We start from the raw sequence: 24,788 nt of genomic DNA on the forward strand, positions 1-24,788 counted from the left end.
CGTAAGATCAATGGTTTAAAATATTTGGCAACAAAACACTTTCTTCAAATAAAATATTTTGTCAAAGCCTGAGGTATGGAATAGAATATGGCTCCAATTAACATAGCTTGAAAATCACTGATTCAAATACTATCTTATGTCGATTTGACTATTAAATATTATAATTCCCATTAATAGATTCATGTTTCATATTAACAAATATTCACTGAATGCCTGCAGGTATTAAGCCCTGCAAGGATCTGCTGTATCATATGCAAGCCAGGCCATGACCTCTTTCTCCTAGCAGATTATTTTCTAGAGGGAGACCACATAATTCCACAAATAAAATAAAAAGTTATAATATAAATACAGAAGGATACACAAAATAGGGAGTGGTTACTTCTGGCCAGGGGATCAAAGAAGTTTTCATGAATGAGGGGTGACATTTGACCAAGAGATAGGATTTTTAACTGGTGAAGATATGTAAGGGTTTCCAGGTGGGGCAAACCTGGAAATAGTAAGTAAAATAATAATAGTAAAATAGTAAGTGAAGGTTTGGAGGCAAGAAATTGAAAGGTACTTTAAGAGAAAGGCAAGTGTCCCAGATTGGTTGTGGTGTAAATGGCATGATGGGGACTTTGAGCTAAAGCTGGGAAATTAGGTTGGAATCAGATTATCAAAGTCCTTGAATTTCATGATAATGAGGTTTGCTTTTATCCTCCAGGATACAAAAAGTCATTGGAAGATTTTTTTTTTTTTTTAGCAGAAAGTGACATAAACAGAAATGTATCCAGGAAAGATTTTTCAAAATAATGTGTAACAAGAAATGGGAAAAACTGGAGACAGGATGTTTAATTAGAAGACAGTTGTCTGGCAAGAAGTGACAAAGCCCCAGCCTGGCACAGTGCTATGGACTGAAATGTGTCACCCCAAAATATCTATGTTGAAGCCCTAACTCCCAGTGTGACTGTATTTGGAGACAGGGCTTTTAGGAGGTTATTAAGGTTAGATGAGGTCATGAGGATGGGGTACTAATCCAATAGGATTGGTGGCCTTATAAGAAGAAAAAGGAAAGAGAGATTATCCTCTTTCTCCAAGCACACAGACTGAGGAAAGGCCATGGGAGGGCTTGGTGAGGAGGTTGTCAACAAGCCAGAAGAGAGCTCTCACCAGAACCTGACCATGCTGGCACCCTGATCTCAGAGTTCCAGCCTCCAGAACTGTGAGAAGACAAACTTCTCTTGTTTAAGCCACTCAGTCCATAGTATTTTGTTATGGCAGCCTGAGCATACTAAATCAGAGACATTAGGAACGGCAGAGAGAGGACAAATGGCAGCAAGACAGCACAGAAATAGAATCAACAGGATTTGACAACGAATCCACTTTGTGATGTGGGAGGCAAAGGTCAACAGTGACTGTAAGTCAATGACTAGAAGGTGTTATGATGCCATTTATGGATATAGAGAACAAAGGGGAAAGAACAATTCTGTGGGGCCAGAGCTTAATTTTTGTTGCTGACAAGTTTGGTGATTGAATTTGAGGTGTTGGTAACATAGCCATGCAAAGTCTTCCAGCAGGTGAATGAAATTGTGGGTTTGCTGGTTAAAAGAGATGCCTGAATTAAAAATCTAATTCATTTTGGAGTCCTCTGCAGGGAGATAGCATCAAGGACTGATTGCGGATGAACAAAAACATTCATGCACAAAAAGATCTGACTGACCCCGAGTCTATCAAAAATGATAGCTATCTCTGTGTTTGCCATGTAGGCCTGGCTTATATGTGTTTTTACAAATTCTGGAACTTGGGCAGTAAAAGAGAGTTGGAAAATACAGAAGATCTACCTTTAAAATGGTAAATAAAATGTAATTTAAACACCTCCAAGTATCCCCTTCTGCTTTGATACATGTGTAATTTGTTTCTGTTGGCAAGAAAAAGGCCAACTAGAATTTTCTTGACCATGTAGTTCGACAAACAAAAGATACTGTGACCCTGAAGCAGGGTAAAGGGTAAACTTTTCTTCAAATAAAGCACACATTAGCTCTAAGAGGACTGAAAGCAAAAATGGAACATTCGATCCCAGAAGGATGCTGGTTAGCAAGAGAATTCTACACCTGGGAACCTTGGTTCTTGAATTTCACAAGTGACAATGGAGTAACTAAATTGGAGACAGAACACGAGGAACAAAAAAAGGACATAACTGAAGTAGAATAAGGTATTATAAAACAAAGGAAAATTTCATAAACATTCAACTCAGTGAGACAATAAATAGGATATTTAGAGAATGAATACCTTGAAGGTCCTTCCCTGTAAAAAGTAACTACCTGTCTTAGGAGCAACCGATTTCTAAAATTCATGAAACTTGATGCAGGTTTGGGTTTTCTCATGAGATGTTCAGCCCACTAAATAAGGACTGGAAAATCACAGCTGTATGATCTCCTGAACCCAGAAAAAAAGAAAGAGTTATATGAAATGTGGGAATCCCTGTAACTTAGTACCTGCCATAGAAATTCATATTCTTTAGTTTAACAAAGTATCAATGGTATGTGTAGGTCATTCCCAGTTGCTGGAAACAACCACTTGCAGTTAAATTTAAGTTATTTCTTTTGCTACTTAATGACATATTTCTAAATAATATATATGTTAACTATTTCTTGATTCTCCCATTAGATATTTCTATTGACTTCCTGTTACAGAGTGTCAGGATTTAGTGCACTTATGCCATGCTTCCATAACACATAAACACACACGCAGATGCGCTCTTCCCTTTTCTCTTTTTCTGCCCAATATAGTCATACCACACTTCTTGGTTGAATCAGTTCTTATTGTTATGACTACATAAATATTGCTCATGGCTAAGTCACATAGTGTTCTTTGATTTTATTTCCTTTCTTGTTCAACCTTCTGTTTTCCCTGGAGTAGATCTTGCTGTTTTCTTCAGTTGTAGTTTTCTCTTAAACTATTGTTCATTCATTTCCCGAACTTTCTGCCAGAGGTATAGTTTTCTCAGTATAATCAAGCACATTAGATAATTTGTCAGTGCCTTTCTTCTTCCTTGGGGATTTCCTTCTGTATGTCTCTGATTTCCTGCTTCAAGTGGGCCTGGACGATCTCTAGACCTGCAAACAGCTGCTATCTCAGGCCTTCTTCACCATCATCTTAAGAATTCCCTCAGCCTTCCTTCTGTGTGCATTCCCCTCCCCCAAACAACTTCTTCCTTTCTTTTCCCTTTCCTTCTTTCTTTTTACTCAATAAATATTGAGTACCCACTATGTTCCAGGCATTGTTCTAGGTGATGTGGATAGAGCAGACCTAGTAATAATGAGTTCAGTGTTGGACGTGGTGAGTTTGAGGTGCCTATTAGACATCTCACTGCAGCTGGATATAGAGGTATTGGGTTCAGAGAGAGATTAGGACTGGAGATGGAAATTTGAGAATCATTCAGATATAAATGGTATTGAAAGCCACTGGTCTTGATCACCTGGGAAGTGAGTGTGGAGAAAGAAGCTATCTGGGGTGCTTCAACATTTAGAGGACAGAAGGATTAGACATATCCAGGAAAATAAGACCGAGAAGATATGGCCGTGAGGGAGAAGGAGAACGAAGAAAAATAGTGTCCTGAAATCTAAGTGAAGAAAGTGTTTCACCTGGGCTTCCTCAAGATGGCAGCTTACTTCAGGGAGCCAGGAAGGAGACTCTCTCCCCTCAGGAGAGAGTAAAACCCTGGATAAATTCCTTTGTGATTAACTCAAACTCAGCTGCTTTGGGACTTTAATTCATCTGCAAAATCCATTCACCTTTGCCATATCTGATTGGCTAGAAGCAAATGACAGGTACAAATCACACTATTCTATAGGACTTGAATACCAGGGGGCAAGAGTCAGGGGTCCCCTAGAATCTGTTTGACTGTGAGGGGTTCAGTTGAAAGGGAAACATTGATGACACAGGAGAGAGGTAGAAATTTCAGAAGCGATTTCTTTGAGTAGGTCAAAGGGAACAGAATGGAGCACAGGCAGACAGAGCATGGACATCCAGATGATCAGGCAGAAGGCAGAGTATGTGAGTAGTGGTGCAGGTAGGTTGGTTGATGTGGCAGTGGGAGCATATATCCGTTGCTTTCTGCTTATTGTAACCTATATATTCCTATTTCTCAGTTTATTTCTTTGATAAAACTTACTCGAATTCCTGAGAAAGAGTAATGGGAGTTTGTATTATCTAAAACTTGACATGTCTGAAAATATCTTTTATTCTACCTTTATTTTTCTGGATACACAAATTCTGGGTTGAAAATAATTTTTCCTTCAGCATTTTGAAGATGTTGTTCCATTGTTTTCTAGCATCCAGTGCTGCTGCTAACTAGTCTGATGATTTTCTTTGTTTTTATACTCTTCTGTTTTTGTTACTGTTCTGAAATTTCAGTATTATAGGCTTGGTGAGAGTGTTTTCATTTATTGTCCCATGGGCCTGTCTATTGGTCCTCTCCAGTCTAGAAATTCATACCTTTCAACTCTGGGGAAAATTCCTATGTGATTTCTTTAACAATTTTATTCATTTCTCATTGTTTTCTTTCTTGAATTCCTATTATTCAGATATTGAGTTTCCTGGATCGATCCTCTAACTTTCTTATTTTCCTCTGCCATTTTCTAGATTTTTTTCTTTTTGTTCTATTTTCTGATGTCTTCAACTTTATCTTGAACCCTTTTATAGATTCTATTTTTGCTATCATAGTTTTAATTTCTGAGAGTTCTTTCTTATTCCTTTCAAATACAGAAGACTGGCTAAAGAGCCAGACTGCCTAGGGTCCCATTCCAGTACTATTTGTGAACTGTGTGATCCTGGGCAATGATTTAACCTCTCTGTACCTCGGTTTACTCATCTGTAGTATAATAATATTTATATCTCATAGGGTCCTTGTGAATATTAAATGGGTTAATAGACTTAAAGTGCTTAGAACAGTATCTGATAAACAAATGTTAACAATTGTTCTATTTTTATTATTTTATATCAGAAGATATTAAAGTGCTTCTTGATTTTTCTTCTGTTCACTGCAGCCTTTACCTCTCTGAGTTTATTTTTTTAGTTAATTTATTTTCATCTCAGTCTTTCATACTAAAAGTTTTCCCTGGAGATTGGGTGATTCCTACCTGAATTCATGTTTATGAGGTGTGTGGGGGTGGGGGTGGTTATTGACTGGTGAACTTCAAATGGGGTGAAAAGACAGAGAGCTAAGTTTTTCACGGAGGGAACCTCAAATGTCAGCATCTGTAGGTCTTGTTTCTTGGGTTGGTCAGTTCCCTAAAAAGGAATCCTGTGATTTCCTGCCTAGGAGGGTATAAATCTCCAAATCAGAATCTGCAGAGTCCAGTAGGGGAAGAAGGCCACTGATAAGTAGTTCACCAAAACAGAATGAGTCCCCTTCCTTTCAGTAGAGAACCTTATCCCCACAATCAGCTGTGCCAACCTCTATAGAAAGTCAATGCCTCCATCTCCTGCTGGGCATGAAGGAGAGCAGTTGCTCGCCTCTGTAGGACAGAGGAGGGGCCAGAGAGTGGACAGTGTTGTCAACACCTGTTACAAACATTTCACTAACCCTTGCTCCTTCAGGGGCACCCAGTGTCTTCAGATTCTCTGCTTCTGAGCCCTGGGACACAGAAGTGATCTTGCCTCTTGCTGGCTTCCTCTCACTGACCTCTCACCCGAGCTTGTGTTCCAGCATTCTCTAGTTTGCTCAGTTAGTTCCATAATTCTGGTAGACAACTGTCACTTGCTCTCTTGTCTCTTCTCCTGTTTTTTTCTTTAATTAAAAAAATTTTTTTAAGTTTTTAACTGTGGTAAAATACACACAACGAAGTTTACCATTGTAACCATTCTTAAGTTCATAGTTCAGTAGTGCTAAATATATTTAAGTCTATGTAGCCTCAAGTATATTCACACTGTTGTGCAACCAACCCCAGAATGTTTCCATCTTGCAAAACTGAAACTCTTTTACCAATTAAACAACTCCTCATCTCCCTTTCCCCTAGGCTCCTGGAAACCACCATTCTACTTTCTGTTTTTAGGAATTTTGACTACTCTCGATACCTCATGCAAGTGGAATCACACAGTGTTTGTTCTTTGTGACAGGCTTAGTTCACTTAGCATAACGTCCTCAAGGTTCATCCATGTTGTAGCATGTGGCAGAATTTCCTTCCTTTTGAAAGCTGAATAATTAAAAAATTTTATTGTTATGTAAAATGTTTATTATGGTTCTTTTGTCCTTATGAGTTTATAGTTTTATCTTCCCCATTCCTTTAGCCATTATTTTAGTAGAGTTTCAGGAAGCAGAGATAAACTTGAGAGTCCACCCTAGTCCTTAACAGGAAACCCACATTCTATTTATGAAATGTAGCATTTAAGGACCCATCCTTTATTGCTTTTGGGAATCTCTTTAACTTTGCAAGACCCCTTAAAGGAGAACAGAATAATGAAGTTGCTTCTAGTCCTCATTTAGCCAAAGAAAAACTTACGCTCTGATGTTAAGCAAAAAAGTTACTTCAAGCAGTTGTTTTCTCAGAACGCGTATGGTATGTGTATAAACCCTTCCCTGGGGGATCTGGTGTAGAAGATCTCAAAGTGTGGTACCTAGACCCACAGTCTAAGCATCACCTGGGAGTTTGAGAGAAAAGCAAATTCTCAGGCTCCTCCTCAGACTTACTGAATCTGAAAATCTGGGGTTTGGGCCAGCCACTGTATTTGAACAAGTCCTGCAAGTGTTTCTGGGGCTCCCTAGAGTTGGAGAACCATTGGTCTTCTAGAGGCAATCCTTTGAAAAGCTGCATCTAGAGATTAAACATTTTATCTTGTCTCAGTGCAAATGTTTACAAGATTTTCAGGCTATGAGGTGACCATCTTTTAGCATAGAAGTGTGTGGTGCCTATACCACCGACAGTGCCCATGTTTGGGACTTCACTCTCTGCTGAAGAGGCGGGCTTTGTCATGTATTTGTACTACCTAACCACTTTCTTTATTTTTTAGTATTTATTTTTTTCTGTTTCCATTATGGTTTATTACAGGATATTGAATATATTTCCCTGTGCTATACAGTAGGACCTTGTTGTTTATCCATTCTATATATAATAGTTTGCACCTGCTAATCCCAAACTCCCAATCCAACCCTCCCCCGCCCTTCCCCCTTGGCAACCACAAGTCTGTTCTCTATGTCTATGAGTCTGTTTCTGTTTTGTGGATAAGTTCATTTGTGTCATATTTTAGATTCCACATTAGATATCATATGGTATTTGTCTTTGTCTGACTTACTTCGCTTAGTATGATAATCTCTAGTTGCATCCATGTAGCTGCTGCACATGGCATTATTTCATTCTTTTTTATGGCTGAGTAATATTTCATTGTGTGTATATGTGTGTGTGTGTGTGTACATATATATATATATATATATATATATATATATCACATCTTCTTTATCCATTCCTCTGTACCTGACCATTTTCTTATCCTGCACCCCACTGGCTACACTGACTGAACGAGGAGAGAACCTCTCACTCAAGCCAGCCAATCCCACTGGATTCTCTCTCTCAAGAATATGAACTAGAGACACCAAAACTGTAGTCCGTGCTGAACTGTTAAAGGTATATGAGACTAACAGTGATAGCCACAGTGGGCCCTGCTCAAGCACAGCCCGTGTCCTTTCAATTTGCCTACTTTTTTTTCCCTTGAGTGGGTATATATTTCTTGCACCAAAGAGGCTTGATCAGGATATATCTATTGATGTATTACATAATCAATAGTTAATATATGAATTATTGATAAGAAGTGCTGTATGATTGACTGGCCATAGTTATTATTATCCATTGTAAAGGTTGCCCAAACTATTGGTTTGTTCATGCTGTTGTCTTGTTTTAGCTGCAGCATATCGACAAACTGATGACTCTAATATCTGTTTAATTTCCCATGTGCAAAAACAAATTTGGTAGCACTCTTATTTCATTCCAGTGCTGAACTCTGAGTCCTTTTGCAACTGCTTCTGATTTTCTGAGAAACTAGTGCAAATTGCTTTGTAAATCAACAACCAAAGAATCAATATCAATGATGTTCTCTTAAAGAAATCAAAGATAAATGGTCCTCATAAGTCACTGTCACTGTACTTCAACCTTCAAAAGGAAATATTCTGAAAATGACAGCAAGGGAAATCATATAATATTACCAAAACAGTTATGGGATAGTGAATAAAGCCAGAATATGATTTGAGAAGTGAACGTTTGTTCTGAGAACGATATTAACATAATAGGAATATGAGGATCAAGCTTTACTTTTTCAGGCCATGGTTATTGATTTAAGAATGGACACAAATAAAATTTGTTATCAGAGAGCTGTTTGCAAAGATGTTTTAAATCCAACATGTCTTCTTTTAATATTATACTAGTGTAGAATATCCCAAGATGGAAGAGACCATATAGGTCATCTAATCCAATTATGCATTTCATGCTTGACTCACCTCTATACCCCTAAAGAAATGACAGCCACATGACCCTGGCATTGTGGTTGATGACAGACCCATCTACCATGCTTCATACAGTAAATCTACAAAAAGGAATACTGGCATTTTGAAACACAAAATATAGGATGCTACTTTGAAATATGGCTCTTGTTAATGTTTGGGGAAGTAGTGCTTTTTCTTCTGTCATTCCTGGGGGAAAGGGTGTTAAGCATTGTGGCAGACACTGATTATTGCTCCCAGATTTGGTTCTCCTGCATCTCCAAATATTTGCTTGGCACAGGACTGCTCAAAATAAAGCTCAAATTCCCAAGCTTTCCTTATAGCCATGGATCTGAGTTACTATTGTTGTGGAAAGTAACAAATTACCTCAAAATGTAGAGGCTGAAAACAAGCGTTTTTTTATGCTCAAAGATTTGGGATGGGGCATCACATGGCTGGCTGCTTCTGTCATGCTGGCACGACTTCTATCGAAGCAGTCACAAGCCCACCCAGATTCAAGAGAAGGGCAATTAAGGCTTCAACTCTTGATGGGGGAGCGGCAAGGTCACACTGTGGAAGAGCACATGGCACAGGTGAGATTTCTGAAGCCACCTTTGGAAAATGCGATCTGTCACACCATAGGTGTGGCCGTTGACTAAGTTCTGGCCAAGAGGATATAAGAGGAACTGGTGTGTTTAACTTCCTGGAAGTGTCCTTAGACGGGGGATGTGTATGTGGTAGGAGGGGAGGTTCCCTTCTCTTTTCCACTTTCCTCTTGGCTGAAATATGGATGTATATACTGGAAGGTAGAGCAGCAGTTTGGACAACAAATTTAGGATTACATAGCAACAAGCTGGAAGGAGGCTGGGTGCCTAATGGTCCTAGAACCACCATGCCAGCCCTGAGCTGCTTACATTTACATTACAGAGAAATAAACTTCTATCTTGTTTACGCTACTATATTTTGCATTTTCTTGTTAATCTTAATAAAAACATCATCATAAATGAAGAAAGATGACACAAACTTGTCTTAAATTACTGGGTCTATAAAGATAATAATGTTTATATGGTCTATATAATATTTATATGGTTAGAGTTTGACTAATATTGTGGGCCATGAAGTGAGGATCATGGTATTTCATAAAAGCTTAATTCTTAAAATGCTTGACCCTTACCATTAGAAGTACCTTACTATATTTAAAAACAACATATTATTATGAAGTTAAAAAATGGAAATAAAGAAAACATTCACTCATAGAGTGAATATAAGTTGTGTCATAAACAAAGGATTAATGTCAAAATGTATTTTTATTAAAGGGACTAGTTTGTTACATCTTGATTTCTAGTCTTTGACGTTTCTGAACCATGTATTTACTTTTTTCTCTTTTTTTTTGTGGGTAGAAAGATAAGCTAAGTGAGCTTGCTATTGAGATATTTTATTTTACAATGATGGTCATGGTAAAAAATGATGTGTTTTTAAGTACCATTTAATTGGCAAAAGACATTTTCTAATTCAAAACCGTAAACATTGGCAGAATAAGCCTCGTTTCAAAGTCCAGGACTTCTTTAAAGCACACATCTCGAATTCTATTTCTCTTTATAGTGAAGTACATATTCCTATTTTTGGAGATATAATTAAAAACCACTGAAAGCATAAGGGAACTTTTTAAAAATAAACAATAACAGTTTAATCAGGCAAAGGTTTTTTTGCTTGAGGGCCATCTGTCCTGACACTGACATTTTATTCAAATTGCTGCACCATCCTGTTTGAAGAGCATCGACTAACTTTAAGTGCCTCACAATAAATGGCACATTTGTCTTAACAAGTAGTAACTGCATAAAGTGGACAATGGAATAGTATCAGTGAAGCAAAACAATAAAACAGGATGGATGGAGAAAGACTGGATAACATGTGGCGAAAGAAAAAGAAAGGTGTCACAAAGATGGGGCATTATTTCTTTGTCCAAAAGAGAACCAGTACCACTATACGACTTTAAACAAAAGACATCACCCACACTTATCAATCCAACTAGATTCTCGGAGGAAAATAAAATGCCGCTACCGAGGTGGAGGCCGAAGTTTCAGGGCAAATCGAGTGGCGCCAGCTCTGCGTGGACTCCGTTGGTGAATGACGCGTGGGAATTCTGCCGACTGGCCCGCCCGCTTTGGGGCGTGCGGACAGGTGGACGGCCAGGCGCGCCTGGGCCGGGGGATGACCCGGGGGATGGCCCCCGCCCCCGCCCCGACCGCGCCCCTCGCAGCGCGCCCAGCCAGCCAGCCGGCGCCCGCCTGCGTCTTCAGCCCCTCAGCTGTCCGAGCACCCGGCGCCCGCAGGCGGAGGTTGCCATGGTTTCCGGGGGTCACGTGGGGCGCGCCGGCGCCCCCTCCCGCGCTCCGCGGCGGGGCGGGGGCGGGGGCGGGGCGTCCCAGGAAGGGGAGAGGAGCGGCCGCGGTGGGAGCGGGAGGAGCTGGAGATGCTTCCAGCTCTCCCGAGGCCGTGCTCGTTCAGCCGCCGCTGCCGCACGGAGCAGCCGCGCGACGGGAGCCGCGGGCCGGGCCAGCCGGGCCTCCGGGGCCCAGTGCGCCGCGTTCGCAGCGGGTAGCGCAGCCAGCGTAGTCTTCGGTCGCTCGGCGGCCGCGGGGCCCGAGGCCGGTCCGGGGAGGGGGCGAGGGCGGCGCCCCGGCGCCCGTTGGCAGGGGAGGCAGGATGAGCATCGAGATTCCGGCGGGACTGACGGAGCTGCTGCAGGGCTTCACGGTGGAGGTGCTGAGGCACCAGCCCGCGGACCTGCTGGAGTTCGCGCTGCAGCACTTCACGCGCCTGCAGGAGGAGAATGAGCGCAAAGGCGCCGCGCGCTTCGGCCATGAGGGCAGGACCTGGGGGGACGCGGGCGCCGCCGGCGGGGGCGGTACCCCCAGCAGGGGGGTCAACTTCGCCGAGGAGCCCATGCACAGCGGCTCGGAGAACGGCGAGGAGGAGGAGGCCGCGGACGCAGGGGCGTTCAACGGTAAGGACCCGACCCCCGCGCGCCCCCTGCCTCCCCCGCCGCTCCCCCTCGGCCCTTCGATCCCGCAGCTCGGCTCAGCCACCTCTCCCCGCCTTTCCCACCTTCCCTACCTTCCCTTCGCGCCCACCCCCTCAGCATCCATTTCTGTCTCTCCCGCTCGCCCACCTTCCTACTCCGCGCTCTCGTTGTGCCCTCCCCCTCGTCCCCTCCTCTGGAGGTGGGGAGCCCAAAGGTGAGGCTTCTCTGCCCACCCGCCCCCTTTCGTCCTGGGCTCGGAGGCAGAGGCCGGCCAGTTTGGGGTGGGCATCTGAGAAACAACTTTCACTGGGGTTGGAGAAATTTCCCTTGACGGATGTTACTGTGCATAAATGAAGGTGGCCCACTTGGCATCGTCTTTCAGCCTTTATATTTATTAATGGAGTGTCCAAAGCGAAAAGGCGAGGTGTGTTCAATCGGGTTGGCTTTACTGTTGTTAGGACGGCAGGTTCACTAAAAGGAGCATGAAACTGGACCCACGGGACAACAAAATTTATGGTGATAGCTTTGGCATTCTTGGAAACAGTCATCTATTATTTTCCAATTTAGCAATACCGCGTTGTACTATTTTGGGACACACAACAAAGGATCCCGTTTAGCCTGCAATCCATGGGGTGTTGGAATGAGGAAACGGGCTAATGGTTTGCTTTTTATTTAAAACAAATATTGAATGATTTGGTGCCTTAAAAAAAAAGTGTGTGTGAAAAACACTGTAGGAAGTTCTGAAAGCTTGTCGGTTGTCTTTAGAATGAAAAGCCAGTGAGTAATTGTAAGGACTGTGCCAGATACTGAAGCTAGAAAGAATGAATGGGAAAGAAAAAGGGATTTTCTCAAATAATTGCTCCTGGCAGGTCCTACCTCTTCTGCTTATAACCCTCTTTCTCTGACACACGCAGACACACTTACACATTAACAGCCTTCTGTATTTACACAACGTGCCTAAATCCCATCTTTGTGACATCCCAAGCTAAAATACCCGGGTGTGCAAATGTGCAAGTGCTTTTTCTTTGTGGTGTAAGGCAACCGTGCATTCAGCATCGCACCAGCTTTTATTTATTTACACTTCTTGTGGTTTGTGTGTCCGCAGTGCATTTCATATAATGAAACCATTTTAAAGTGTCATTTCCTTGTATATGTTCCTAGGAAGGTGTTTCTTTTCTTTGCAAAATTGTTGAAAAGTGTTATAAAATTAAGCTATTTTTAGCTTGTCTGAAGCAATCACAAAAAGCACTGGAAATTAGTGCTCTCTGAAGATAAAAGGGAAGATTGTTTCTTTAAAAATGTTAATTTTGGACTTCTTAGTGTTTTCAGGGGTAGGATAATTATAGTCTTCATTGTTCATTTTGCACAAGAATTTAATCGAATACTTTTCTTATTAGAAATGAGAAAAGGATAAATGAGTACATATTTTAAACAGATGGTCAGGAGAAGCCAATGATGAATGACACAGGAGGGGTAGAGACATCTAATATATACTTCTTTTATGCTCCTGAGACACACGTGTACACACGAGTACATTCACATGCACACGGACACACACAAAGAAAAAAAAAAGGACTAGTTTCCCAGATTGGAGAAAAGCAAAGACTAAGGGACTTGGTAAAGAACATATATTCGTTCAGTACAATATATTGTTAGTATAAGTAAAATATTTTGTTTGTATAATGTTTTTGAAGTACTTTGCATTTATGATTCTGTTTTCTCTTTGCAACAATGTAGATTATACACAGAACAGATTCGATTTTTGTTTTGCAATGAAATAAGCCGTTAAGTTCTGAGTGGTAAGGATCATTGTATATGGTTTTATGGTCTCCAAAGCACCTTTATTGTAAAAATTACTCAGTGTGAGTTTTACTAAATATTTGTTAACCAATTGCCCTATTTATTCTCCATTCCTACCCCCCAAAGACTGTTCTGACTGCAACCAATTTGATCATTATCTAGTGCACACATATGCCTATGTGTATAACAGAAACTTTGGTGATGGTACTTCCCTTTTCTAGGTGTAGTAAAAAATATCTGTTTAGAGTATTTTCTATTCTAATCAGTTCTCTCTTAATTTTTTTAAAGTAAATTGTGAGACGCCCAGTTTAAAGAGAATTTTAGACTACCAAGGGTTGGCAAACTGTTTTGTAAAGGGCCAGAAAGTAAATATTTTAGGCTTTGTGAGCAATGTATGGTCTCCATCGCATATTCCTCTTCTTTTTTTTTTTTTTTTTAACTGCCCTTTAAACACATATCCCTTCTGGAGATTAAGGTTGTACAAAACTGGCCACAGACCAAGGCCAGAGTTTGCCAACCCTCGGTCAGAGGGGAAGAAAAAGTCAAAATAATGCCAGTGCGGGGCGGGGAGGGGGGAAACAATAAGAATGAGCCTATCAGTTTAATGTCTAGGTCTAAAAAAGTGCTAGAATATAAAAAATACCAGATGCTGGGTAATCCTCCTGTTATAGTAAAGAATTAGAAAAGTGAGTACTAAAGAAGAGTAAAGTACCAGAAGACAAGTCTTAATTTACTGAGACATAGCACAAGACCAAGTGGATCAATCATTCTTAAACTTTTGTATACATATCAAGGATGTTTGATTCAGAAATGAACATTACCTGGTACTATTCTTGGAGAGCTTTTTTGAATAGGTTGGGGTGGACATCGGGTTTCTTTTTTTTTTTTTTTGCAGACATCCCAGCTCGTTCTGATATCTACAGTTCCCTGACCACACTTTGAGATATATTGGTCAACAGATAATGATGATTATAATGTCACTTTCTCTTATTAACAGTTTAAAAATACCTGCCATTTATTGACATTCACTGTGTGCTAGGTACTATCTTAATGTTTTAATTCATTATCCCAGCTTTATAAGAAAGATGAGACTGTCACTTGCCCAATGTTTCACAGCTAGTGTACTGCAGGGATTGGAACACCTGTGGGCCTGGCTCCATCCCTGTACTCTTAAGTTCCAGATTTTATCTCTGGAAGGGGGTGGGGCTGGCATCACTTGACCATCCCTTGTATGTCAAGCTCTACTTGAGGTCCTTAATGTGTTTTATCTTTAAGGCTCAGAAAAATTAACTTGTCCAAGGTCACACATAGGACTAGTAAGCAGCAGAGCCTGGTTTCTTACTCACATCTCTCTGACCCACGACCATCAGAGGTTTCTTCCTTAATGGAATTTGTATGATGGGCTGACTCACAGGTCACGTTTTGCTGGTTATTTTTCCAGTAATGGTGATAAATTTTCTTTGATTGATTCATACCCACTCTCATGAATCCCTTAGGACAATGTATTTGTCGATGGTATTTGTGAGAGGTTGGGCAAAAAGGCAGGTTTTTGACCGTGAAGCTGGTGCCCATTGACTCACATAGAGGGATCAAGCATATGACCTTGAACTCATAATATGGTGGTTGAATCAAGCAAGTGAACCAGGGTTTGGGACCATGGCCATTGATGGCCCTAGGCCAAAAGTCAGATGGGTGAAGGTGGTCTTGACTTCTCTCCTACCTTTCCAAAGGATTCCTTCCTCTGCTGATTGCTTTCCAATTCCCCTTGTATTCTTTTCTAATTTTATCACTTCTAATGTTTACTTTCAGTTTGCTGTCAATTCTTGTTAAAAGGGCAACCGTTAGGTGTTAGAATGGCATATGGCGATCCCCTTTCTGGGAACTCTTGAAGTCCTGAAAAAAGCTATAATGGAGTCTCTGCCTCCCCCTTCCCCATCCTACAGAAAGCGAATATAACATGACATGTTTCTTCTGCAAGGGCAGTATCCCCAGGCTTGGAATTTATTAGGATGGTTACAGTAAGCCAAAGAGTTGGAATCAGTACCAATTTGGAGCGGAATCTGTGGTAATTAATACAGGCATCATTATGAGATCTTGTGTTGCTCAATTATTTCTTCAGTGAAATGGCTGAAATTATAAAAAAAATAAATAAAATTCTCAGTTGACAAGTAGTAACAAATTACATATAGACATATGAAGAGCAATCAAACTGGAAGAAAAATAAACTAGTATAAAATATGGAAGACCTAATGTTCTGTATTATGGAAGGCAAAGATCTGGAGTTCAAAGTGGATACACAAGGCAAAAATATAGAACCATAGCTTATAAGCAAGCATGTCAAAGGTATATAAATAGAAATTTAGCATGTAAAATCTGTGATTTAATCCTCTTAACTCTGATTTACGTCAAATGTTTTTGGAGAACTTGATCTACCTTTGCATTTTTACAGTGTAAGGGGATTGTGGAGACTTTACCAGAGATCCTGAAAATTATGCAAAATATTGGAAAGTTGGAGCTTATGGTGGGAGATTAAGGGAACAAAGGTATTTATCATGAGAGGAAATGGTTGAAAGAGAGTTAAGAGTAACATTCATGTGTCTGAAAAATTTTCTTAGAGGATTCTGAGCAAATATTCTTCATCTCTGTTATATACAGAATTAGAAGAACTAAGCTTCATTGTAACTTGAAGAATAAAAGTCAGAAATTCATCTGTCTGAAATGTCATATGTGGTCTTCCAAAAATGAGATGGCAAAGCAGTCGCGGTAATAGATTGACTTTCCAAGAATCTGCTGTGAAAATGTTCTTAAGCTTGTTCATACTGGGAGTGAAAAAATAGGTTGATCTATATGTTGCATTCATGGCCTAACTGAAAGCAGGAAACTGTAGAGAGTGATAATCATAGCTTTAAAGGAGTGTTGCCTTGGCCGATTTTTTAGGCTCACTTCTATGGGCCCTTATTTAAGAACGTGCTCTCTCGATGGCTATTAGAGACTGTTGTGGGACAAAGCGGCCAATCCTTAGCTCCTGCCTCCTACTTCATGTAGCTGTCAACATATGACTGAAGAAAGACATTTATTCTAGCGGTGGTACTTATGCAATGGACTGAAAGTTAAAATATCTTTTTAATATATTATGAAACTCTTAAATCCATTTAATTGGTTTGAAAAACGTTCATGGAAGTCAGTTTTGGGGGGTTAACTTTAAATTCAGACAACATCTATTTTCTTTTATGTATGAGGCGCTGTGTGAGGCATGTCGACATGTTATCATAGTAACAGTGCCTGCCTCGTGAAGTTGTTAGCGAGGATAAATGGAGTAGTATTGGCAAGGTCCTTGCTGATAGTGCACCCAGCAAGTGCTGATTACCTGTTAAACAAATCTCATTTATAAGAAGTATTCCAGCAATGTGTTCTTTCTGAGTAGCAATTTCATTGTGCTTGGTGGAGATGAATCTAACGTTTGCACTTTGTAGAAAGATGAAGTAGGAAATGAGCTTACTGGGCAGTTCCTCTTAGGATTTAATGTGAAGTTATGTTGCATAGTAATAAAACCAACATCCTTTCAGCTGATAATTTGTAGCTAAGCACACCAGGATTTTGTAATTAATGAGACTTTGTGGTCTTTGGCTATTACAAATTTATATAGTAGTTTTAAATCCTCCTGAAGTGGATTACATCCTTCATGACAATGGCTAAAATGTTGAAGCCATTATTTTATTTATGAGCTTAAAACAGTAACGTTAGAGAAGATTTTAAAAATATTTTGAGTTATAGATGGTAATTGTGATTTTTCAAAGAAGAACAGTTAAGAACATTATTCATTTTAATAGTAGTATTAAATGGATTGCTTTAGGAATTGAAATTGGGAAATCAAAGGATTTTGAAAGAGTGTCCTTTCTCAAACTCTTATCTATCTATTACTTTAAACTTTGGGAAGAGGGAGGGAGGGGAGGGATGGAGGGATGGGAAGAGAGAGAGAAGGCGGAAGAGAGGAGTAAAATTAGTTGGAACTTGTGAAGGGTTCTTTGAGTAACTTACACCTTTTCTGAAGGGATGGCAGAGAATGAAAATACCTAAACAAACATTGAATACTTTCACATCTTAAAAATCAAACTCTTTAGCTATTATTTAATGTCAGAGCGTTATAAGCTTTCCGTTTGAAGACATGTAAGTAAGCTTTCCATTTGAGGTCGCACGTAAAGTGATGTACTGTGTCTGGGTGGAACAGAGTAAATATTTAATGGTTATTTATTGTTGCAAATCTCACTCCATGGATTCCAGCAAATTTCCAGCTGTCAAGGTTTTGTTCATAGCTGTGTCAAAAAACAAATGTGTTTCTTTTTCAGCTGTACTAACAAGAGACCTTTGAAATTGTCAAGGAGGAGTTTATTTGTGATCCATTAAAAAAGCCATTTAATGAGAGTAGTAGCAATAGAGAAGGCCTGCGGTGGAGGTTGGGGTTGATGGGGGCGAGGGGTTCAGCGAAGGTGATTGAATGACTGACCTTGGGGTCTGCCTTAGCAGTATCAAGAGTCACAGAGTAAAGGGACCGAGACCTGGGTTAGCCCATGAGGAGGAGGAATGTGTATAAGTTGGGAGGTAGGATGCTGTGCTCATTCACTCACTGCAGACATATTTATAGAGAGCCAACTCCTTTCTTTGTTTTTTCTTTTTAAGAAAAAAGAAATAATTATTCTCTTAAGTTTACTATCTCTAGACTTCTTAAGGAACAATCCTTTTGTCAGAGACTGTCTCATAGAATATGTTGTCTATTTCGCTTAACAGATGGAGCAGCTGAAAGCCAGAGACATTCCTTGCCCAGATTTAGTCTGCTTTGGTCTTTTTGTTCATAGAATTATCACAATTTGTGTGCTGTTTATATTAACTTACATACTATGAATCTTTTCTGTCTTCCATCAGGGTGATAGATAAGGTCTAAAAGTCTAGGCTAAAGAGAAGTACTTTTGTTCTTTTGCCTTCAGAATTACCAAATTTTTTTTCTCTTTGATGTTTTTCATTGAGGTGAAATCTAGTATTAGGTTTTATTTTTGTATCAATTGCTTAAGAAGAGACAATGGAAAAGAAAAAGGAGTGCAGTGACTTTTCTGAGGTGGATGAGTTATTGTCATCGTGTTCTTGGTCCTGTTCTTATTGTCCTTCCGCCTTATCCTTGCCGCTTAGTTGTGGTTGGGTTGGTCCCAAAACCCCATGTAAAAACCTCACTGTGATACTGATCATTATCTTTATTTTATGGGAGTGAGTTTTTGTGTTTCGGAAGTTCAAAATGACTCAGACTGTTCCATTATGTAATTATTTTGTGGAAAGAATTTGAGCTAAAATTTTCAGGTCATGGCTTATATGAAAACAAAACAATCTAAAAAAATCAGAAATATAAACACAGTTGGTGTAACATTTATAAATGTTTCAGCAATAGGCTCTGCCATGTGTAGCTTAATATGTTTGGAAACTAAAAAAAAACCCATCATTCCAGTTGCTACTGTTTAAAAAATGTTTCTGTGTTTTAAAAAAAGACAAAAGGTCAAAATATAAACACATGTTCTACATAAAAGTGAAGCCAAGAAGATACGCTGAATGCAGTGATTCCGGTATCCGTTTGGCTGGGGACTGACACTGTTTAATTTACATTAGCTGTTCCAAGACAAAATAGTTCATGCGAGTGATATTGAGGGGAATTTATTTATTTTTTTGGATAAAAAAGAAGGAAAAAGCTTCTATTCGTTTAAATACATTTTAGTTAGACTCAAAAAGCATCTTTCCAAAAGGTTCTGAATTAATACATGACGCAGCTGTTTCATTTCAGTTGCTATAGAAAGCTAATGTTTGTTAAATGATATTCTTTTTATTTAATCACTGTTAACTTTTTTGGCTGCTTAAGTGCCAGACGCTGAATAAGGCTATTTATACATACCATTCAGCCCTCCCCAAAGTAAGTGGTAGAGTCAGGATTTGAACCTGACAGTCTGAGTTCAGAGACCATCTCCTTAACCATGGTACACAGACTTCATTTTTAGTAACTCTTACAGCAGTAACATGGTTGAAAAGAACCACATATCAAAAAATAAGCTTCCAACTTTTCCCTCTAAAAATTTACAGCCTAGCCCAGCATTGATCTTTCCCTTTTACAATTTGTTGTTTCCGTCTATTCTACGCAAATTAGCACTTGGCATACTTTTTTTCTTTTTTTATAGAGAACCTTTATTTTATTTTATTTTGGCCGCGCCATGCAGCTTGCGGGATCTTAGTTCCCTGAGCAGGGATCAAACCCAGGCCCTCGGCGGTGTAATTGCGGAGTCCTAACCACTGGACCGCAAGGGAAGTCCCAGCACTTCATATACTTTAGAAACTCAATAAAATGTTTATTTTAAAAATGAACACCTCATATACTGAGCTGTTTAATTCTCAAAACCTTTTTGATTATGTACAGTCATTAGCAAAATATATTTGAGTATATACATCCCATGTATGTTTTTATAAATTTTGTGCATGTACCAGTATATTAACTTACTATGTATATGAGAAGGCATCCCACAGTATAAATTTAGAAAGGGAGAAGTAACAAGTAATTGTAAGCAAGTTCTAATTTTTACTACACCCTAAATGATTGCCTTATACTCTGCCTTGGGGTGCATGACCCCATTTTGGAGACCACAATCCTAACAATAGAACTTAACCCATACTCTATTAATACGTAAGCTAGCTGTAGTAAACTTTGGCTTCCTCTTTTAAGCTCCTGGATTATAAAGGACCTGCAGGTAGGCAGGGTCCTAGCGTGTGTGTGTGTCTTTTTTAATAGACATTCATTAGGTAATTGTTTGACTCAGCCAAACTTTGGCAGAATAAAGAGGAAAATTCTATCTTATAAAAAGGAAATAAAATCATGTTACCTGACAGGTAAGATCTAGGCTTTTTCTTTTAAATCTGTATTCCTGTCTGTACCTTGATCTTCAGCCTCGATTATAGAGTACTAATGTCCTTGGTGCACATATTGGGGATGTGACAAACAGAATCATACCATGTTACAGGTGTTTAGTTTAGTCGTGGAAGTGCCAATCAGAATTAGAAGAAAATCTAAAGTTTAAAATAGTTTAAAAGATTAGGACCAGGCAACATCCCAAGGAAAAACATAAAATAAAATAGTTTAAAAGAAATGCAGTTACATAGGGTATCTGAGGAAGGCCATCTCTGGAGATGACAGTTGGTTAGGAGGGAGCCTCTTCACTATCTCCCTTTGTGTAACTTTTGAAAAAAAGCTTGTCATATACTTGTATTACCTATTAAATACATTTTAAGTGAAAAAAGACATGAAAGAAAGGCGATTCTTTTATAAACGTCCGGTGGGTAGTAGATAAAACACTATAGGGGCACACGGTATGGTTCGAAATTGATGTAGCCAAATATTCTTGCCTGAGTTATTCTCTTGGTCCTGGGTACCCAGTCCTCTTTCCTTAACTTTCTGCCAAAATCCCAGTTTTTCTCCAAAGGTTAGCTTACAGTTCACCCTACCAGAAAATCCTTACGAGATTCTGTGGTTGACATAAGTGGTGTCAAAATGGCAGGCTGAACATGCCCTACTTCAGAGTAAGCTTGGCGGATGTCACATGTGCCTGGCACAGGCAGGCCTGGAAACACAGGAATAAGCTCCCTCCCTCCAAGACCTTCCTGCACGCATCTCACTTGGCCCACAGAAGGTGCTCAAATACACTTTAAATTAACCTCAAGTTGAATACTGAATGTCTCATAATAGTAAATATCTATAAGTGTACATTTCTAAAGTGATTGAAACCTTCTTGGGCACATAAATATTAAAAATAGCCTCCTGGTAATCCTTTATATTGATGCATTTTAAAATGTTTTCATGAAATATAAAAGCCTTAGCCTGTGTTCAGTTTCATAGGTTTAGACTTCATTATATTAAAAAAAAAAAAAAGGCGGCGTTTTCTATTTTGGCCTGATATTTGATCACTCTGCCTCATGCAAAGAACACAAGTGCACAGGCTCGCCTTGCGGGTGAGGATTGCACATTCTCATCGAGGAGACGTTCTGACCCCCCTAAACTTCCCGTATCACTGCTTCTGTTTCTGGGAGCCCTGTGTTAAACCCAAATGCATCTGTTGCCCTGAACCTGCTTTGTCCTGTTTTCTCTCTCCATCTTGCCTAATTCCTGCCACCTTAAAAGCAGGCTGTCTTCCTCCGTTTATTGCATGAATCCTGCTCACACACCATCCCCCACCCCGAGGTGAGCCCTTTGGAGCCCTCCAGTTTTAACTGTAGCTCCAGCGCAGACCTCTCGCCTTCAGATTTAGGTTGACATATCTCCCTGCTTACCAGCCACCTCTGCTTGCATCTTCAGGCACCTCCAGATAATTTTGTCCTAAACTGAATGTGTTATCATCTACCTCTATTATTATTCTTTCCTACTCATGTTACTTTTTTACCCCCACTGATTTGATAAACACAGTCAATAGAGCCCCTTTCCTCTGCCTCCTACTTCTTAAACCTGGTAGTTTATGGAAAACAAACAAAACAGATTGCTTTTATTGCTGAAAATTTTTAAGTAGTGCTGAAAAATCAGAAACACTGGAAACTTTTTACAAATATGACTTCACTTTGGCATAAGCTCTAGGTTTGAATCCTGACTCTGCCATTTATAACTTTTGGAACCTTAAACAAGTTACTTTACCATCTGTGCCTCAGTTTCCCCATCTGTGAAATGGGAATGATGGTAGTACTTACCTCAGAGGGTTCTGGTAAGAATAAATGAATTGACAGTGTGTGGCATATACTAAGCCTTATATATGGATTTGTTAAAAAAAAAAAAAAAGAGGAAGGAAGGAAGAGAGGAAGGGCAAGTTTTAGAAGTTAGAACCTGACGGTTTTTAAAAATGAAGTTTGATTTGAAATGTATGAAACTAGAGATTGTTTTCAAGGCAGTGCAGTAATAGTCCTTAAAGAAAATGTTATTAATGAGAAATATAAAAGTAAAGTCTTCAGATCTTTCAGTTAAGTGTTTCAAACGTTTAAAAAAATCCCTGCTCTTTTAAGTCTCAAGTCCTCCTTTTTTTTTTTTTTTTTTTTTTCCTTTTTGCGTTATGTGGGCCTCTCACTGTTGTGGCCTCTCCCGCTGCGGAGCACAGGCTCCGGATGCGCAGGCCCAGCGGCCATGGCTCACGGGCCCAGCCGCTCCGTGGCACGTGGGATCTTCCCAGACCGGGGCACGAACCCGTATCCCCTGCATCGGCAGGCGGACTCTCAACCACTGCGCCACCAGGGAGGCCCTCAAGTCCTCCTTTAATTCCTTTGAAATGCAAGGCAAATAGTCTGACTTAAAAAAAATAAGGTTAAAAAAAGCAACGGGATAAAGCTTTGCTTTGTTTTCACACCATCTTCTTCCTTGAGAAGCAGTGTTTAACTGGTAGAATAAATAAATTTGTGTGCAAAATCTCCAAGTTTATGGTTTTATTCAAGTTTTAATAAGTTATTTTAAAACAAACTTGGGAAAGAGTAAGTAGGGATATTGAAAATAGTTACTTAATTTAAATGAGGCAGATGCTTATAGTAAAAAACATGAATATGTGCCTGAAATATAAATTAATTGGAAAAAATTGGTTGTATTAACTTGACAGCTTGTTGCCATTTCCTCATATCATAATATTTATGAAAGTAAGCTCATGGTGGGAGAAACTTTTATACCTAAGTTTTACATTAGAATGTGGTTTTATTCTGAAAACCCATCATTCTGTACTTACTCCACTACAAATTGCTATTTTAATAGATTTCAAAAAAAAAGACAGTGCTTTTGGATATCTTTGCTTTTACACAGAGTTATTCACAGGTCTTTGATTTTTTTTTTTTTAACGTGTCATTGATTTTTTTTTTTTAAACCCACATTTGTTTATTTATTTATTTTTGGCTGTGTTGGGTCTTTGTTTCTGTGCAAGGGCTTTCTCTAGTTGTGGCAAGTGGGGGCCACTCTTCATTGTGGTGCGCGGGCCTCTCACTATCGCGGTCTCTCTTGTTGCGGAGCACAGGCTCCAGACGCACAGGCTCAGTAGTTGTGGCTCACGGGCCCAGTTGCTCCGCGGCATGTGGGATCTTCCCAGACCAGGGCTCGAACCCGTGTCCCCTGCATTAGCAGGCAGATTCTCAACCACTGTGCCACCAGGGAAGCCCTGTCATTGATTTTTTAACGTTAGTTTTTTTTTTTTTTAATTTTTGGCTGCATGGGTCTTTTTGTTGCTGTGCATGGGCTTTCTTTAGTTGCAGCACACTGGTTTCTCATTGTGGTGGCTTATTGTTGTGGAGCACGGGCTCTAGGTGCGTGGGCTTCAGTAGTTGTGGCACGTGGGCTCAGTAGTTGTAGATCGTGGGCTGTAGAGCGCAGGCAGTAGTTGTGACACACGGGCGTAGTTGCTCTGTGGCATGTGGGATCGTCCCGGACCAGGGCTCGACCACGTGTCCCCTGCACTGGCAGGCAGATTCTTAACCACTGTGCCACCAGGGAAGTCCTCGATATCTTATTTGACTGGCTCGAACCTGTGTCCCCAGCATTGGCAGACGGATTCTTAACCACTGTGCCACCAGGGAAGTCCTTGATATCTTATTTGACTGTCATTAACAACAGTTTACCAACTAAGCAATATTATGATCTTTGATTCCTCATAATACCTTAAAATAATTTCCTTATAATTTCTTAAAAAGAATTCAGAAGGTATTTTAGTGTTCAGATTTTAAGAAAAATGCATTTGCAGAAAGAATATTTAGTGAAATATATTTTAGGAGCACATTTAGCATTAAAAGGGTACAAGGCTTCAGTTATACAAGATGAATGAGTTCTGGGATCTAATGTATATAGCATGGTGACAGTTACCAATACTGTATTGTGTACTTGAAATTTGCTGAGAGGATAGATCTTAAGTTAAATCTTAACACACACACACACACACTACACACACACACACACACAGAGTGGTGACTGTAGAGGTGATGGTTAAATTATTTAGCTTGATTGGGATGATCTTTTCACAGTGTATACATATATCAAAACATCAGGGCTTCCCTGGTGGCGCAGTGGTTGAGAGTCCGCCTGCTGATTCAGGGGACATGGGTTCGTGCCCTGGTCCGGGAGGATCCCACATGCCGCGGAGTGGCTGGGCCCGTGAGCCATGGCTGCTGAGCCTGCGCGTCTGGAGCCTGTGCTCCGCAACGGGAGAGGCCACAGCAGTCAGAGGCCCGCGTACCACAAACAAACAAACAAACAAACAAAAATCAAGTTGCACACCTTAAATATATGTAATTTTTATATGTCAAAGGTAATAAAGTAAAAAAAAAAAGCAGTGTGAATTAATCTGGTTGGGCTGATAGTATTGAGTATACTGAGAGATTTTTATCTCTGAAACCAAGCAGAGCAGAAATTTTCTCTTTCCCTCTCTCCCTCTTCTTCCCTCTCCCTCCCTCCATTCCTCCCTCCCTCTTCTCTTTTTTTAAAAATTATGA

The 24,788-nt window shown here is 40.0% G+C and overlaps 1 protein-coding gene across 2 annotated transcripts in view; it reads left to right on the plus strand.

Annotated features, from left to right (window-relative positions):
• Positions 1 to 10,898: 10,898 nt before the first annotated feature.
• PRKAR2B (protein kinase cAMP-dependent type II regulatory subunit beta) overlaps positions 10,899 to 24,788 on the plus strand; it is a 113,978-nt gene continuing 100,088 nt past the window's right edge. For both annotated transcript variants that reach the window (XM_060107762.1, XM_060107763.1), the window contains exon 1: positions 10,899 to 11,456. In XM_060107762.1, the coding sequence (XP_059963745.1) occupies positions 11,156 to 11,456 (301 nt within the window). In that variant the 5' untranslated portion in view covers positions 10,899 to 11,155. The remainder of the gene's footprint in view (positions 11,457 to 24,788) is intronic.

This window comes from Mesoplodon densirostris, chromosome 9 (genome assembly GCF_025265405.1).
Source record: "Mesoplodon densirostris isolate mMesDen1 chromosome 9, mMesDen1 primary haplotype, whole genome shotgun sequence".
In the NCBI taxonomy this organism is placed as follows: Eukaryota; Metazoa; Chordata; class Mammalia; order Artiodactyla; family Ziphiidae; genus Mesoplodon; species Mesoplodon densirostris.